Source organism: Anoplopoma fimbria, chromosome 11 (assembly GCF_027596085.1).
Source record: "Anoplopoma fimbria isolate UVic2021 breed Golden Eagle Sablefish chromosome 11, Afim_UVic_2022, whole genome shotgun sequence".
Classification (NCBI taxonomy): domain Eukaryota; kingdom Metazoa; phylum Chordata; class Actinopteri; order Perciformes; family Anoplopomatidae; genus Anoplopoma; species Anoplopoma fimbria.
Genome location: NC_072459.1, coordinates 270997 through 283496, shown reverse-complemented (window position 1 = coordinate 283496; position 12500 = coordinate 270997). Strand labels below are relative to the sequence as shown.

General features: G+C 42.6%; 2 protein-coding genes across 2 annotated transcripts in view; both read left to right on the top strand.

Annotated features, from left to right (window-relative positions):
- The window catches only part of arhgap27l (Rho GTPase activating protein 27, like), a 29720-nt gene extending 23602 nt beyond the window's left edge, over positions 1-6118 (top strand). Inside the window, 6 exon segments of the mRNA XM_054607336.1 lie at positions 694-813; positions 913-1011; positions 1122-1199; positions 1561-1695; positions 2786-2891; positions 3683-6118. Of these exon segments, the coding sequence (XP_054463311.1) occupies positions 694-813; positions 913-1011; positions 1122-1199; positions 1561-1695; positions 2786-2891; positions 3683-3860 (716 nt within the window). The 3' untranslated portion in view covers positions 3861-6118.
- A 2690-nt stretch (positions 6119-8808) lies between these two features.
- ccdc103 (coiled-coil domain containing 103) lies at positions 8809-11454 on the top strand. Its single transcript, XM_054608158.1, has 3 exons — positions 8809-8896; positions 10552-10703; positions 11284-11454. Exons 2-3 carry the CDS (start codon positions 10555-10557, stop codon positions 11414-11416), a joined length of 282 nt encoding a protein of 93 aa, XP_054464133.1. The 5' UTR covers positions 8809-8896; positions 10552-10554; the 3' UTR covers positions 11417-11454.
- The last annotated feature ends 1046 nt before the right edge of the window (positions 11455-12500 follow it).

Genomic DNA, 12500 nt, shown 5'->3' with positions numbered 1-12500 from the left:
GTCACTTCAAAATAAAAGTCTTTGTGAATGTGGATCAATGAAGTGATGCATTTAGCGTCAGGTTAAACACATTATGAGTAACAGGTGTACAGAAGTTTTGATGACACGTCTTCCTCCTCTTCCTCTTCTTCCTCTTCTTCCTCTTCCTTTTCTTCCTCCTCTTCCTCCTCTTCACCTTCCTCTTCTTCCTCCGCTTCCTTTTCTTCCTCTTCTTCTTCCTCCTCCTCTTCACCCTCCTCCTCCTCTTCCTCCTCTTCCTTTTCTTCCTCCTCTTCTTCCTCCTCCTCTTCACCTTCCTCTTCTTCCTCCTCTTCCTCCTCTTCCTCTTCTTCCTCCTCCTCTTCACCTTCCTCTTCTTCCTCCGCTTCCTTTTCTTCCTCTTCTTCTTCCTCCTCCTCTTCACCCTCCTCTTCCTCCTCTTCCTTTTCTTCCTCCTCTTCTTCCTCCTCCTATTCACCTTCCTCTTCTTCCTCCTCTTCCTTTTCTTCCTCTTCTTCCTCCTCTTCCTCCTCTTCACCTTCCTCTTCTTCCTCCTCTTCCTCCTCTTCACCTTCCTCTTCTTCCTCCTCTTCCTTTTCTTCCTCTTCTTCCTCCTCTTCCTCTTCTTCCTCCTCTTCCTCTTCTTCCTCTTCTTCCTCCTCTTCCTCCTCTTCACCTTCCTCCTCCTCCTCTTCTTCTTCTTCCGTGTTTCAGCGACCAGGAGTTCTTCGGGGACGGTCGACTCAGAGCAGCGGCGCGTTCGGACTAAACTCCGGCGTTTCCTCCAGCGGAGACCAACGCTGCAGAGCGTCAAAGAGAAAGGCTACATCCGAGGTGAGGTGATGCTGCAGGCTGTTGCCATGGTGACACGCCGACAACATTAACATCTACAGAGAGTGAGATGCTCACAGCTGTCTCCTGTTTGGTGTCCAGACAACGTGTTCGGATGTCACCTGGATACACTCTGTCACCGAGAGAACAACACCATCCCCAAGTTTGTAGAGAAGTGTATCAGAGCTGTGGAGAGGAGAGGTACACACACACACACACACACACACACACACACACACACACACACACACACACACACACACACACACACACACACACACTGATCAGTGTGTAACTGTGAATGTGTTCAGGTCTGGATGTGGACGGGATCTACAGAGTGAGTGGAAACCTGGCTGTGATCCAGAAACTGAGACACAAAGCTGATCATGGTAACTGTCTGTCTGTCTGTCCTCACTGTCTATGTTGTCTCTTCCCTGTTGTCCCTATCTGTTGTCCCTGTTGACCCTGTTCCTGTTGTCCCTGTTGTCCCTGTTGTCCCTGTTCCTGTTGTCCCTGTCTGTTGTCCCTGTTGTCCCTGTCTGTTGTCCCTGTTGTCCCTGTTGTCCCTGTCTGTTGTCCCTGTTGTCCCTGTTGTCCCTGTCTGTTGTCCCTGTTGTCCCTGTCTGTTGTCCCTGTTGTCCCTGTTGTCCCTGTCTGTTGTCCCTGTTGTTCCTGTTGTCCCTGTTGACCCTGTTGACCCTGTTGACCCTGTTGTCCCTGTTGACCCTGTTGACCCTGTTGTCCCTTCAGAGGAGCAGCTGGACCTGGAGGACGGACAGTGGGAGGAGATCCATGTGATCACTGGAGCTCTGAAGCTTTTCCTGCGGGAGCTTCCAGAACCGCTGTTCCCCTTCAGCTGCTTCGACAAGTTCATCGCTGCCATCCGTCAGTAAACAGACGATCCTCCATCAAAGACTGAAACCAGGGCACATTTAAACCACTAAGACCACTAAGAACAGGGGACATTTAAACCACTAAGACCACTAAGACAAGGAGACATTTAAACCACTAAGACCACTAAGACAAGGAGACATTTAAACCACTAAGACCACTAAGAACAGGGGACATTTAAACCACTAAGACCACTAAGACAAGGAGACATTTAAACCACTAAGACCACTAAGACAAGGAGACATTTAAACCACTAAGACCACTAAGAACAGGGGACATTTAAACCACTAAGACCACTAAGACCAGAGCACATTTAAACCACTAAGACCACTAAGAACAGGAGATATTTAAACCACTAAGACCACTAAGACCAGGGGACATTTAAACCACTAAGACCACTAAGACAAGGAGACATTTAAACCACTAAGACCACTAAGACCAGGGGACATTTAAACCACTAAGACCACTAAGACCAGAGCACATTTAAACCACTAAGACCACTAAGACAAGGAGACATTCAAACCACTAAGACCACTAAGACAAGGAGACATTTAAACCACTAAGACCACTAAGAACAGGGGACATTTAAACCACTAAGACCACTAAGACAAGGAGACATTTAAACCACTAAGACCACTAAGACAAGGAGACATTTAAACCACTAAGACCACTAAGAACAGGGGACATTTAAACCACTAAGACCACTAAGACCAGAGCACATTTAAACCACTAAGACCACTAAGAACAGGAGATATTTAAACCACTAAGACCACTAAGACCAGGGGACATTTAAACCACTAAGACCACTAAGACAAGGAGACATTTAAACCACTAAGACCACTAAGACCAGGGGACATTTAAACCACTAAGACCACTAAGACCAGAGCACATTTAAACCACTAAGACCACTAAGACAAGGAGACATTCAAACCACTAAGACCACTAAGACCAGGGGACATTTAAACCACTAAGACCACTAAGACCAGAGCACATTTAAACCACTAAGACCACTAAGACCAGAGCACATTTAAACCACTAAGACCACTAAGACCAGGAGACATTGTGTGTGTTTCTTGCCCTGCAGAGGTCCAGGACTACAGCCTAAAAGTCTCCTACATGAAGGACCTGGTTTGCTCTCTGCCTCTGCCGAACCACGACACCATGGAGGTGCTGTTCAAACACCTGCGCAGGTGAGCAGCGTCTCCAAACACTCAAAGCACATATGGTGTTGACAGGTTTGATATGGACCCGAGGGGTTTGGGGGGAGGAGCCTTCCACTCCTGTAGTTGGGTTCATCTGGTCCGGACCAAGAGACAACGTGATACTTATTGTTGTCCTTGAATTCTGGTCTGGTTCCTGTTCACCCTTAACCAAGAGGAGTAAACAGGAAGTCCTTCAGACTGAAAGGGACCGCACTTATTGGACAGTTTAGATGTTCTTTGATCAATAACTATAATAATCATCATTAGCCATATGTCACGGTGGAGACAGGACTGTGGAGAAGCTCCCAGAGGACAAAGTACACAGAGTTGTTAATCATCAAATCAATAAAGACATTGGTGCTGACGTGCTTATGGTCTTGAATACAGATCAATAAGATCACTTCCTGATCATTTATTGCTAGTTTAGCTTCTGTAATCATGCTAAAATCACACAGCTGCCCTCGTGGTGGGTTCGTTTGCTTTCACACTAGAACCACCGTTTGGTCAAAACGGGACAACTGAAGTCCACCTCCAAGGTTGAAATCAGGACTTTAGCTTTCATATGGATTGTTCATGTTTATTTGACTAAAGGCTTTTTAAATCCAGAGTAGAGTCGGTATTTTAACAAAAGCTTTTCTCATTAAGAGATACTGAATAAAGAAATGTGATGCAGTATTGTTCGTATGTTCAAGCATAAAGACCTGTCAGACCTGTGAATGTAAGAGAGTTCACCCTGAACCCGGATCCACGTTGTTGGGTTTGTCTCCGTCTCTCTGCAGGGTGGTCGAGCACAAGGAGTCCAACAGGATGTCGGTTCAGAGCGTCGCCATCGTGTTCGGCCCCACGTTGCTCCGCCCACAGACCGAGTCCTCCAATATGACGATCCACATGGTGTTCCAGAGCCAGATAGTGGAGCTCATGCTCAACGAGTTCCACACCGTCTTCTCCCACAGTTAGGTGGAACCTCCTGGAGCTCCTCTGGGACCTTCCAGAACCCTCTGAGAACTCCTGGGAGTACCCAAACTTCAGGAAACCTGCTGAAAACCTCCCAAAGTGTTGGAGAACCTTTACAAAGTTTGGACCAAATCATCACCTCCTAATCATCACCTCCTCTCTGACCCAAGTTCACCAGGGAAACCTGGAATCATGATGCCTCTTTCTAACCGCTGTGCCTTAAATGATCCAAGTAGAACTTGAACCACCTAGAACCCTGGACTGGTTTTGAATAATTTGACAGCAGCTTTGCTCTTTTTTTAAAGGAAATAGACCAAATATACCAAATAGAACATATTTCCTATAGGACGGAAGAGTCACATGGAGTTTTCAGATATGTTTTCAGATATTCTGGGATATTTTTCACATGAAAATAACACAGTGTGGAACACTGTAGAACCTTGGATCAGTCTGACACTTTATCCAGTAGCTTTGCTGCTCTTTCAAGGCAACAGACCGAACAAAACACGCTTACTCAGGAACCTGAGAGGAAACCAAAGCTCACTTTGAGGAACAATTGGCCCAACAACTTCTAGAAATCTTTAGAACTCTTTGGACCCAAACATCATCTCCTTCTTTCATATTGTATTGGCATTCGATTCAAGGGGCGTTGAACCTGTTGAGTAATTATGCCCTCATCACAGGACCACCAAGCCCTTTATAACACAGTTAGGTCCTGAATAGAACCACTTAGAACCCTGGACTGGTTCTGAAACCTTTACCAGCACCTTTCACTCTGCTTTCAAGGCAACAGACCAAACAAAACACGTCTACTTGGCACCTGAATAATACCCAGAACCCAACATCTCACGTAGAGTGAGAACTTTTCAGACAGGTTCCAGAACTCTGGAACCAAACATCATCTGACCCAAGTGGAACCACCTAAAACACCGGTTCTTAGATAAGAGAATACTTAGAGACAAGCCGGAATATCACAACAGACCAAAAGATCATCAAATAGTGTCTCGCTTGCTTTGCCACTGAAGAACACATGAAATATCCCTAGAACCTTCAGAACTCTGGACCTTCGTGACACATCCGTCTCCAGTGAGTCTGCCTGTGCTTTTCTGTTTCCAAGGAAAGTTCCAGGTGTTCTGGTATTCAAAGGTCTCAGGATCTAATTAACATAATTAATGCTTTATACCTTATGCAGCTTTAACACATGAAGCTTTGGCTTCACTCTTGAGAACTTTGGGCCACGCCCACTTCTTCTATACAGTCTTGGTTTCTATGTGTAGAGGAACACTGGATCCTCTACAATCACAGACCGACACCGTCATTTAATTCAAAATATCTACTATGTCCATGTTCATAAGGCTCAGTAGTTAAGTAAGGGCTGATCGTTCCCAGTATTGATCAATACAATCACCACCAGTCTGTGTTGCATTCACTGACACTGGAAAACACAGGTTTGCACAGAAAAGTAATTTTCTAGTAAATGTTGATACCAAGTTTGTCTTTTACTTGAGTTTTGAATAAATATAACTTCTTCGTATTAAAAACTGGATCAAAATCAGTCATGTACAGTTAAGTGTTGTTTGAAACAGAGATACAAAATACACCAGAGAAGAAGAATCCCTTTGTCACAGGATTATTAATTATTATTATTAAATCAGAAAGTCAGAAATCAGAAAGTCTTTGTGCGGAGCTAGGCTAAACACATCCTGGATTTATTGACATCATAATGACGTTAAGTGAAAGTGGAGTCCGATCTTACCTTGACTCTGTGACGTTTAATGTCGAGGTCAAGGAGAAGTGGTTAGGAAAGGACGTTACGAGGTAACTTTTTGAATTTTCCACCGCAGCCCAGGGAAGAATCCCTTCGTCACAGGACAGAGATGATATGAAATCAGAAAGTCTTTGTGCTAAGCTAGGCTAAACACATCCCAGATCATCTATTTAAGACAGAACAAGAGGATTAATTAGATTGTTTCTTTAAATATTAATAAGCTTTAATAGAAAGTTCAGAGGATCCAGGACGTTTCCCTGAGGAACTCCACCAGTTATTAAAGACAGAGAACCAGAGGACTTACAGAAATGTTTATGTTTTATAAGGGATGGACTTTACAGGAACATTTTTACTGTTATTGTTTGTCAGGTGAATTGTAGAAATGATAATCTGTAAAATGCTGTATGTTTTATCGTATTGAGTTTATATGTATTACAGATATATAGAACAAAGTTAACATGAAAGATTAACAGGTAAAATAAAAAGAAACTGATCTGTATGCCAGTGTTCACTAGTGTTTTGTTACATGTTGAATGGAAAGTGAGAGTGGCTGATTTCCTCTGAACTTCTGTCTGACCTCATGCACCTGCAGCAAAAACCCAAAACCAAACACTGAAATGAATCCAGTTTATTTCTAGATGGTGTCACAACAATATTAACCCATGGAGCTTCAGCTGAGGGTGAGACTCGCTATGGACTAGTCTCACCCTCAGCTGAAGCTCCATGAGTTAGAAATAAAGAAGAGTAAACTACCCAAACATGAGGTTGGAGAGCAGTTTGAAGCCACAGGGGTGTGGTCGTCAGCGTACGTGGTGACCTTTGTACACAGACATATAGAGCGCAGAAGAAGAAGCCGTGTTAGCGTGGCTAACACTGAAGTCGCTGATTATTACAACTGGCTGCTACAACGACGCATGTGGTGATGTGGTTACCATGGCAACCGCATTGGATCATATTTCCTATAGGACGGAAGAGTCACATGGAGTTTTCAGATATGTTTTCAGACATTCTGGGATATTTTTCACATGAACCTGAACTCGTTAGTTAGTTAGGTGTTTAGGAGCTAAAGAAAGGTTTCATTCATCAAACACGTTTCATTCATTTCTACCCGTCTACCAGCTTCTTCTTTGTGTTTGTTTGTACATTCAGAACCATAAAGCAGGGACTGCTTTAGAATCAGTAATGTAACAGTAAAAACGAATGAGGATAAAAAAAGAAAGGACTCTCTGTTGAACTGATCCTAAGAGGCTGAAACATTGAGGAAACATAAGAAACATTGAGGAAACATAAGAAACATTGAGGAAACATAAGAAACATAGGAAACATTGAGGAAACATTGAGGAAACATTGAGGAAACATAAGAAACATTGAGGAAACATAAGAAACATTGAGGAAACATAAGAAACATAGGAAACATTGAGGAAACATAAGAAACATTGAGGAAACATAAGAAACATAAGAAACATTGAGGAAACATAAGAAACATTGAGGAAACATAAGAAACATTGAGGAAACATAAGAAACATAAGAAACATTGAGGAAACATAAGAAACATTGAGGAAACATAAGAAACATAAGAAACATTGAGGAAACATAAGAAACATAAGAAACATTGAGGAAACATAAGAAACATTGAGGAAACATAAGAAACATAAGAAACATTGAGGAAACATAAGAAACATAAGAAACATTGAGGAAACATAAGAAACATTGAGGAAACATAAGAAACATTGAGGAAACATAAGAAACATAAGAAACATTGAGGAAACATAAGAAACATAAGAAACATTGAGGAAACATAAGAAACATAAGAAACATTGAGGAAACATAAGAAACATTGAGGAAACATTGAGGAAACATAAGAAACATTGAGGAAACATAAGAAACATAAGAAACATTGAGGAAACATAGGAAACATAAGAAGCATTGAGGAAACATAAGAAACATAAGAAACATTGAGGAAACATAAGAAACATAAGAAACATTGAGGAAACATAAGAAACATAAGAAACATAAGAAACATTGAGGAAACATAAGAAACATTGAGGAAACATAAGAAACATAAGAAACATTGAGGAAACATAAGAAACATAAGAAACATAAGAAACATTGAGGAAACATAAGAAACATTGAGGAAACATAAGAAACATAGGAAACATAAGAAACATAAGAACATTGAGGAAACATAAGAAACATAAGAAACATTGAGGAAACATAAGAAACATAAGAAACATTGAGGAAACATAGGAAACATAAGAAGCATTGAGGAAACATAAGAAGCATTGAGGAAACATAAGAAGCATTGAGGAAACATAGGAAACATAAGAAGCATTGAGGAAACATAGGAAACATAAGAAACATTGAGGAAACATAAGAAACATAAGAAACATTGAGGAAACATAAGAAACATAAGAAACATAAGAAACATTGAGGAAACATAAGAAACATTGAGGAAACATAAGAAACATAAGAAACATTGAGGAAACATAAGAAACATAAGAAACATAAGAAGCATTGAGGAAACATAAGAAACATTGAGGAAACATAGGAAACATAAGAAGCATTGAGGAAACATAGGAAACATAAGAAGCATTGAGGAAACATAGGAAACATAAGAAACATTGAGGAAACATAGGAAACATAAGAAGCATTGAGGAAACATAGGAAACATAAGAAGCATTGAGGAAACATAGGAAACATAAGAAACATTGAGGAAACATAAGAAACATAAGAAGCATTGAGGAAACATAAGAAGCATTGAGGAAACATAGGAAACATAAGAAGCATTGAGGAAACATAGGAAACATAAGAAGCATTGCACTGCTCACATGGTCCAGCAGGTGGAGCAGGTGTCCCTACACAGAGGTGTAGTTCCTCTCCCGTCCAGCGGCGGCAGCACTGAGCTTCTGAAGTCCAATCAGAAAGAAGAAGAAGCAGCTTCAACCAGTTCACCCAGCTCAGTCAGACTGGGTTTATGGGTTCTCACCTCCTGACATCAACACAGACCGAGCCGAGCTGGTCCCGAGACCTCGGTCCGTTTACTCTGACCTCCCTGACCCGAACCAGTGACCCGAACCAGTGAACCAGTGAACCACATCAAACACGTGATCAGCAGCGCGTCACCCCGTCGTCATGGAGACGGTTTGTTGTTTCTGACCCACAAGGAGCCTGAAACACCTGAAACACGTGAAACACCTGAAACACGTGAAACACCTGAAACACGTGAAACACCTGAAACACCTGGAACACGTGACCAGAACAGAGCCTTCAGGTGAGCTGTTTAAAGCGAGTCTGCGCTTCACCTGTCTGTTAGCTGCTAGCTTTAGCAGGTTAGCCTGGAAGCTAACGTTAGCAGGACTGTAGCTCCTCACAGAGTACTAGTACACATACACAGAGTACTAGTACACATACACAGAGTACTAGTACACATACACAGAGTACTAGTACACATACACAGAGTACTAGTACTCATACACAGAGTACTAGTACTCATACACAGAGAGTACTAGTACAGAGAGTACTAGATCATACACAGAGTACATACACAGAGTACTAGTACTCATACACAGAGTACTAGTACACATACACAGAGTACTAGTACACATACACAGAGTACTAGTACACATACACAGAGAGTACTAGTACTCATACACAGAGTACTAGTACTCATACACAGAGTACTAGTACACATACACAGAGTACTAGTACACATACACAGAGTACTAGTACTCATACACAGAGTACTAGTACTCATACACAGAGTACTAGTACACATACACAGAGTACTAGTACTCATACACAGAGTACTAGTACTCATACACAGAGTACTAGTACACATACACAGAGTACTAGTACTCATACACAGAGTACTAGTACTCATACACAGAGTACTAGTACTCATACACAGAGTACTAGTACTCATACACAGAGTACTAGTACACATACACAGAGTACTAGTACACATACACAGAGTACTAGTACTCATACACAGAGTACTAGTACTCATACACAGAGAGTACTAGTACTCATACACAGAGTACTAGTACTCATACACAGAGTACTAGTACTCATACACAGAGTACTAGTACTCATACACAGAGTACTAGTACACATACACAGAGTACTAGTACACATACACAGAGTACACATACACAGAGTACTAGTACACATACACAGAGTACTAGTACACATACACAGAGTACTAGTACTCATACACAGAGTACTAGTACACATACACAGAGTACTAGTACACATACACAGAGTACTAGTACACATACACAGAGAGTACTAGTACACATACACAGAGTACTAGTACACATACACAGAGAGTACTAGTACACATACACAGAGTACTAGTACACATACACAGAGAGTACTAGTACACATACACAGAGTACTAGTACACATACACAGAGTACTAGTACTCATACACAGAGTACTAGTACACATACACAGAGTACTAGTACTCATACACAGAGTACTAGTACACATACACAGAGTACTAGTACTCCTCACAGAGTACTAGTACACATACACAGAGAGTACTAGTACACATACACAGAGTACTAGTACACATACACAGAGTACTAGTACTCCTCACAGAGTACTAGTACACATACACAGAGTACTAGTACACATACACAGAGTACTAGTACACATACACAGAGAGTACTAGTACACATACACAGAGTACTAGTACTCCTCACAGAGTACTAGTACACATACACAGAGTACTAGTACACATACACAGAGTACTCCAGGGACTGGTCTGGTGCTGGTCAGGTGCTGCTCAAGTTCTGGTTCTGGTCTTGTGCCATCAATATCTCATGTTGATCATGTGATCATTTCTTCAACATATTGATCAGGAGAAGCAGCTGACTTCTGTACTTTAAGTGTAAACATCTATCTGAACCGTTATGACATCAGGTGATGGCGAGATCAGAAAATGATGTCATTGACTTCCTGGCGCTGGAGAGAGAGCTGCAGACGGCGGTCGAGTCTGAACGCCGACATCAGAGAGAGAACGACGCTAAACTGAGAGCCGTCAGCCAGAGAGGCTCCTCCTACAACCAGTTCAGGTAACCCAGGTCCTGGAGACACCTCCAGGTCCTGCGTCACAGACCTACATCAGTGACATCATAATGACGTTGTTAAGTGAAAGTGGAGTCCGATCTTTCCTTGACTCTGTGACGTTTAATGTCGAGGTCAAGGAGAAGTGGTTAGGAAAGGACGTTAGGAGGTAACTTTTTGAATTTTCCACCGCAGCCCAGGGAAGAATCCCTTCGTCACAGGACAGAGATGATATGAAATCAGAAAGTCTTTGTGCTAAGCTAGGCTAAACACATCCCAGATCATCTATTTAAGACAGAACAAGAGGATTAATTAGATTGTTTCTTTAAATATTAATAAGCTTTAATAGAAAGTTCAGAGGACCCAGGACGTTTCCCTGAGGAACTCCACCAGTTATTAAAGACAGAGAACCAGAGGACTTACAGAAATGTTTATGTTTTATGTGGATGAACTTAACAGGAACATTTTTACTGTTATTGTCAGTAAAAAAACACTTCCAGGTCCTGGAACAGCCTCCAGGTGGTGTGTGAGGTAGTCCAGGGTCCTTGAAAGAGTTCCAGGCTCAGTGTGTGTGTCTGTGTGTTTCAGAGACCTGGTCCTGTCCTGCCACCTGAAGCCTCTAGAGAAGAAAGATAAAGACGGAGCTCCACGGAAACAGCCATGGAACCCCGTCGCCCCGAGCAACGAGAGATACCCCGTCGCCCCGAACTACGAAAGATGAACTTTATTTGACTGTGATTGTAATAAAACATGTTGCTAACAAAGAAACAGAACTTTCACTGTGACATTCATTATTATTTCAAGGCGCAGTCGGGGGGAGGAGAGTTTCCGGTTTGGGGACCTCAGAATCACATCCCTGCTTTTTGCAGATGATGTGGTTCTGTTGGCTTCTTCAGAACGTGACCTTCAGCACGCACTGTGTGAAGCGGTCGGGATGAGAGTCAGTTCCTCCAAGTCTGAGGCCATGGTTCTCTTCCGGAAAACGGTGGATTGCACCCTCTGGGTTGGGAGTGAGTCACTGCCCCAAGCGAGGGAGTTCAAGTATCTCGGGATCTTATTCACGAGTGAGGGTAAAATGGAGCGGGAGATGGACAGGCGGTTCGGTGCAGCGTCAGCAGTGATGCGGGCGTTGTACCGGACCGTTGTGGTGAAGAAGGAGCTGAGCCGAAAGGCAAAGCTCTCGATTTACCAGTCCATCTACGTTCCAACCCTCACCTATGGTCATGAGCTTTAGGTAGTAACCCTCACCTATGGTCATGAGCTTTGGGTAGTAACCCTCACCTATGGTCATGAGCTTTGGGTAGTAACCCTCACCTATGGTCATGAGCTTTAGGTAGTAACCCTCACCTATGGTCATGAGCTTTAGGTAGTGACCCTCACCTATGGTCATGAGCTTTAGGTAGTAACCCTCACCTATGGTCATGAGCTTTGGGTAGTGACCCTCACCTATGGTCATGAGCTTTGGGTAGTAACCCTCACCTATGGTCATGAGCTTTAGGTAGTAACCCTCACCTATGGTCATGAGCTTTAGGTAGTGACCCTCACCTATGGTCATGAGCTATTGAGCTTTAGTGACCCTCACCTATGGTCATGAGCTTTAGGTAGTAACCCTCACCTATGGTCATGAGCTTTGGGTAGTGACCGAAAGAATGAGATTGCGAATACAAGCGGACGAAATGAGCTTCCTTGTTGATGTATTCTTAGCAGTACTGTTGACGCATTAAATGTACTGATAAATGAATGGACTCTGGTGTAAACGGTTCTGTCAGCAGTTCAGTTTAATAATGAGGTTATTTTCTCTGATG